The sequence below is a fragment of the Scardinius erythrophthalmus genome, assembly GCF_964197995.2.
Source record: "Scardinius erythrophthalmus genome assembly, chromosome: 1".
Classification (NCBI taxonomy): Eukaryota; Metazoa; Chordata; class Actinopteri; order Cypriniformes; family Leuciscidae; genus Scardinius; species Scardinius erythrophthalmus.
In genome coordinates this window covers 21,503,959-21,509,334 of record NC_138221.1, presented here as the reverse complement: position 1 = coordinate 21,509,334, position 5,376 = coordinate 21,503,959, and the positions used below count along the sequence as shown (strand labels likewise).

The 5,376-nt window shown below is 36.4% G+C and overlaps 1 protein-coding gene across 5 annotated transcripts in view; it reads right to left on the bottom strand.

Annotated features, from left to right (window-relative positions):
* Window positions 1-133: 133 nt before the first annotated feature.
* LOC308696832 (uncharacterized protein) overlaps window positions 134-5,376 on the bottom strand; it is a 46,144-nt gene continuing 40,901 nt past the window's right edge. For 3 of the 5 annotated variants that reach the window (XM_081375732.1, XM_081375733.1, XM_081375735.1), the window contains exons 15-20: window positions 3,793-3,864; window positions 3,634-3,699; window positions 1,808-2,080; window positions 1,429-1,716; window positions 1,070-1,351; window positions 134-930 (exon numbers count right to left, since the gene is read on the bottom strand). In XM_081375732.1, coding sequence (XP_081231858.1) covers window positions 905-930; window positions 1,070-1,351; window positions 1,429-1,716; window positions 1,808-2,080; window positions 3,634-3,699; window positions 3,793-3,864 — 1,007 coding nt within the window. In that variant the 3' untranslated portion in view covers window positions 134-904. The remainder of the gene's footprint in view (window positions 931-1,069; window positions 1,352-1,428; window positions 1,717-1,807; window positions 2,081-3,633; window positions 3,700-3,792; window positions 3,865-5,376) is intronic. The other 2 variants (XM_081375734.1, XM_081375736.1) reach the window with 1 other exon arrangement.

Below are 5,376 nucleotides of genomic sequence, written 5' to 3'. Positions count from 1 at the left end.
GTTTACATCGTTCCTTCGCCAACGCCTGGAGGAAATAATTGCCAACAGCAGAATTAAGTTTTTGCCAACAAGCAAATCGAACGATGACTTTAGGCAGAGCGAGTTTAGGCAGTCAGTGAATCTCTTAATCGTGCCCAGTCTACAGAGTGGTTTATTACTTTTAAAATCAACAACAATGATGTACAGTTCAATGTTCAGTGAATAAATACATTTATCAAAAATATATTTACAACAAAAAGACTTCCACAGTTACATTTCGTTAGATGTTGGTTTTATTTAATGTTCTCAAAATGTTCACAAATAAGAGTTAGTGTATATTTGTCAGTTACTCATTAGTGAAGACGAGCAATTATTATGAGAAGCAAAACCATGCACTACTGTGAGTATAATTGTCGACTGTTTTCAACTTAAAAAAGAAAGCTGACATTTCCGACAGAAGAGCTTTTTAGCAAATATTTACTAAATATTCAATCCTCCACTGACCACTTTGTAAGATGTGAGATTTTCGTAAGACGCACATTTGTAAGACGTAAAATGGATGTAAACATACACTTGACGGCACTGCACAGTTGTGCAAGGTGTTTTTGAATACGACTGAGGAAAAGATATATTCAAGCCTTTACATGCGTATTTTTTCCTGTTGGTCTTCACAAAATTTTTATTTGGATCGAGCTCAATTGGATCCATTGATGCGTTTACATAAAGGCTTTTCAGTCTGACTGAGACATCAATACAATTATAAACTGATTATATGGGTACATGTAAACTAAAAAACACACTAAAGCCAGGAGTCGCAAACAATACATAGGCAGTGTGAAAATTATTTAAAGTAGAGCTTAAAAAGCATGTTAGACCAATTTGCACTGCATCCGCTTTTAGGGTGAAACGGTGTACATCCAATCTGTCACAGCAGACTAGTCTGTTGTCCATCTGTACAAATGCAAAAACAAAAAAAAGATAAAAACTTTAATTAAGGATATCACAAGCAAAAATCACTACTTAAAATATATATATTTTTACTACAATATCAGGTGATATTTCTGTCTTTCTTTGTAACTGCTTTAATTACCCAATTTGGTGATAATTGGTTCTTTGATGCTCTTGTGAGTCACAAGACAATCATATTCATCTCTTTCCTCCTCCTTGATCTCCACACTCTTCCTCAGCTGATAGGATCCATCATGGTTTGGTCTGATTCCTGACGAATCAAACTGATCTTCAGGCAGAGATGTGCAATATTTCCTAAGGATCATTATCACGTCTTTGGGGTAGAAGCCGGTGGCCAGACAGGTCATTTTCAGCTTGGTTTTGTCATTGGATTTCCTTGAAAACACATGAACCTTTGGAGGAGCTGAAAACACAGAAATCAGTTTATCAATTCTATTCATCATCTGTGGATGATCAACAAATACAAACACATTTACTCACAGCCGTTTCTGAACTCCTCGTCTCCATATTCTCTGAATTTGTTGAGCCAGTCCACACACTCTTTCTCCAGATAGCCTTTGTTGTATTGGTTTAGGATCGGCACATTGTCCCACTTTCTCTTGGTTGGTAGAGCTGCGTCAACTGGGGCGACCCATCGAGACTCTTTATCATCAAAAGACAGAAAGTCCTCTCCATCATAGCCGTACTCAGAAACACCTTTGGAAAACGTCACTTCATCTCCCTGCTGATCTACTTCACAACCAGTTCTCCACTGAAGAACATGAACATCTGAAACATGACGAATCAAAATGTTTGTAAGATGATAACAATATTAAAACTAGAATACATAAGCAGGTTAAACAGCATGAATGTTCCTCACCTGAATCATTGTGTCTCATGCGTTCCATCAGAATCTTGACATTGACATTAAACCACTGTTCTTTGCTCTTTCTGGACTGAGTGCCTTTTTCCCAGTAATCCTCCTGCATGTTCTCTTTCATCCAGGGCTGTGTGGGAATCTTTCTCTTTTCTTTACTATTGTAATAGTCGATCTGTCTGTCGTCTAGCAGACCCATAGCAGTGAATTCATAGATGCCTGGCAGATCCACAGGTTTGGACAAACCAGTGTAAATGTAATACAGCGAGTGTCTCTCTACAATGAAGAGGAAAAACATATGGAGGAAATTACTGTTCACTTCAGTGTAAATGTGATAAAAGTTGTGTGTTCCTGAAAGAGAAAGCTGCTAAAACATCATGTGGGTCAAGCTCATTAAACACGATCTCAAAACATTTCAGCTACAGATACAACCAAATAATTAATCTTATAATCTATTTTGATCATTTATAGCCTAAAGCCAGACCTGTAATTTTCTGAAGAAAACTTTAGTCAAAATCCCAAATCTGAATCTCAAAATCCTTCTGGTTAATCAAAAACTCTATTTTTAGGTTTAACTTGTCATAATTTCCATACACCTCTTATTCTTTTGATAAATTGATTTGATGCCGCTAAAACATAATCTTGTTAAATCTGTAATAACCTCTAATATCAATCATAATAATGATGTTGACAAAAAGTTATAGTGGATAGTTAGTTGTCGAAAACTCACATATATTTAATTATATGAGTATATACTTTTGTATTTCATATATGATGCTAGCCTGAATTTGTAATCAAATTTCATTTCTCTTTGCAAAGACGATTTAAATCACGACGAGTACTCATTACTTTCACTTTCGTTCTCTGATAAATACATTGAATTAAATTGAATTTTGAATTGAATTTGAATTGAAAATCTTTATTTCGAACTACTAAAAAGAAAGAAACATAAATGAAATAAAGGTAGATAAAGATAACAAGAAGGGGTTCAAGATCCATCAGGGCCGGAAGAAGTGCCTGAGAGAGCTTAGCGAGGGGCCTCGCATTGTCCAATACTTCCTTAGAGGTAAGGAAAATAAGTCAAGTAAAGTCCTGTGGCAGGACAAGTACCACAGTCCACAGGGCATCAGAAACCTAAACGAAGCTACAACTAGTACAACACCACCTTCAGTCCTAAGCCCAGTGCCCAACCATTCACAAACAGCTTTAGAACGAAGGATGGATGCGTGTAAGCCTCAAATCCTGTGGCCTAAATCATGCCAGAAAAAAGGGTGGGTAACCATCTACTCAGACCTTGTCCGCCTTCTAGAAGGGCTGAAAGGAGATGTGGAAAGAAGGTTGGAGAGGATGGGGGAGATCATCTAGAGATCAGAGAGGAGGAGAGATATGGAACAAGAAACAAGAAACAGAAGACCACCAAGAAATCACCAGCTCACTGCAAGCAGTGGAAGAAGGCCACAGATGTAGAAAAGGCTTGTCTCGAAGCACTACAGATGCAGAAAACCCACTAAAGACAGGTGACATCTAGTCCTTATTATGTCATTTGTATCTGGCAGAAGTGGTGAAGAACAACTAAATAAAGCAGAAATTGAAACCCTTAACAGTGCACAGTCTAGTGTGCTTTAATACCTTTAAAAACGTCCACTATGACAGACCATTCATTGTTCCCTGAATAAGTAACTTTGATAACTGCATGTTTACAATAAACAAGCCGCTCCTGTAAGAAGCCCTGAATGTAAATGAATGTCTGCTGTGCTACACTTGAGCCTTTGGAGAAACAGAAATGAGTGAAAAAAGCACTGATATTCAATTAAAGCATAGTTACTTACCAGTTAGTTTGTCTTTCTCCAGAGTCGCACTGATGTCTGCTGTTTCACCGGCACACTCTCGTCCTGCTGGAGAAAAAGTGAAAGGTCAAAGTGCACCTCCAGGACTGTAGTATGAATCTACTTGAAATTTGCCGTGACAAAGCAACAGCTCAAACATACCATCAGATTCTTTCTTAAGTGAAGATTCTTCAGCATTAGCAGCACTTGTACTCAGTGATTCTGTAACTTGTCCTGGAAAACCACGATAAATGAATTAAAGTGGAAGAGAATTACTTTTCTCAGATAGAATATTTCATACAGGTTTAATGTTAATGTGTCAGGCCACATAATATTTATTCACATAAATAAAGCTAAATTCTGAACAATATCTGAATAAATCATTATGATGCATATGATTTAATGTTTACTAATTGAATAAATGATTTAAGGGCTGTTTTCACCACTACAACTTGTGAGACTTTTTATGCTTTTTGTTAATTTACACAACAATGAATTTTGGGGGACTGAACGCAAAGTTATAAAAACGGGTTTCAAAGTGCAAGTTTTTTAAAATGACACCATGATCGTCTCTATGTAAACTACAAAAAACACAAATTTGTCAAAACTGTGACATCATGGACAATAATGCATTCAGTCTATATGTGTGCAGTGTATCTTTACAAAGTCACATTGCCATCTACTGGCCTCGCAGCAGAATAATTGCCTGTTATCATAAAATGCAAAGAAAAAACGGTAACAATTTTCAATAAGGTTCCATTAGTTAATGTTAGTTAATGTATTAACTATGAATGAACAATTAAAAAATATATTTATTACAGTAATCTTTGTTGATGTTAGTTAATAAAAATACAGTCGTTCATTGTTAGTTTCATGTTAATTCAAAGTGATAATCGTGATATTCAAAGCATGAAATATCAACATCGTGTTAGTTTAGAGTGTGACAATATACCGGTATTGGCGATAACCATGATGTTTAAAATGAACAGGACTCTTATGATACGGAAATACTCCAGCGCCAGTACCTGGTTGACCTCTGAGGTGTCTGTAGGCTATTGCACCCGCGGACACCTACACTGAAAAAAAATGATTAGTTGAATTTACTAAATTTTTTCATAGTAAGTGGTTCCACATAATTGATTTTAGCTACATTTAAACAAATGCATTAAGTTGAACTAAAATGTAATAAATTCAACTTAATGCATTTGTTTAAATGTAGCTAAAATCAATTGTGTGGAACCACTTACCATATTTTTTTTTTAGTAAATTCAACTATAATTTTTTCAGTGTATCAAATAAGAAGACGACGCAGCGCGCGCCTGCACAGCTATAATCTGAGAAGAATGTCGTCTGAACAAGAGAGTGAAACACTCTTTCCACACCCGAAAAAAATAAGCTCACAACAACACCTAAAGAAAACATCTCCTTAAAGGGGGTCGCACACCGGACGAGAAGCGCACGTCTTTAAAATTCGAACGCATTATTCTCTATGAGTGTACACACATCCGGCGCCCAGCAACGGCTCAAAATCCGGCTGCGACACAGAGTGCCATTTACATAGTTTTATATTAAATTGACATTATATTTGTCTCAAATCATCGTTAATGACTTCACCCTGTGCTGCAATATACATTTAATTACATTCATTCACAGAAATCAGCTGCTTGAATGAGAATTGTGTTACCGGATTATCAGGTGAGAATTTCTCACTTCATTCAGTTAACGGATGCTCTGAGGTAAAGTATT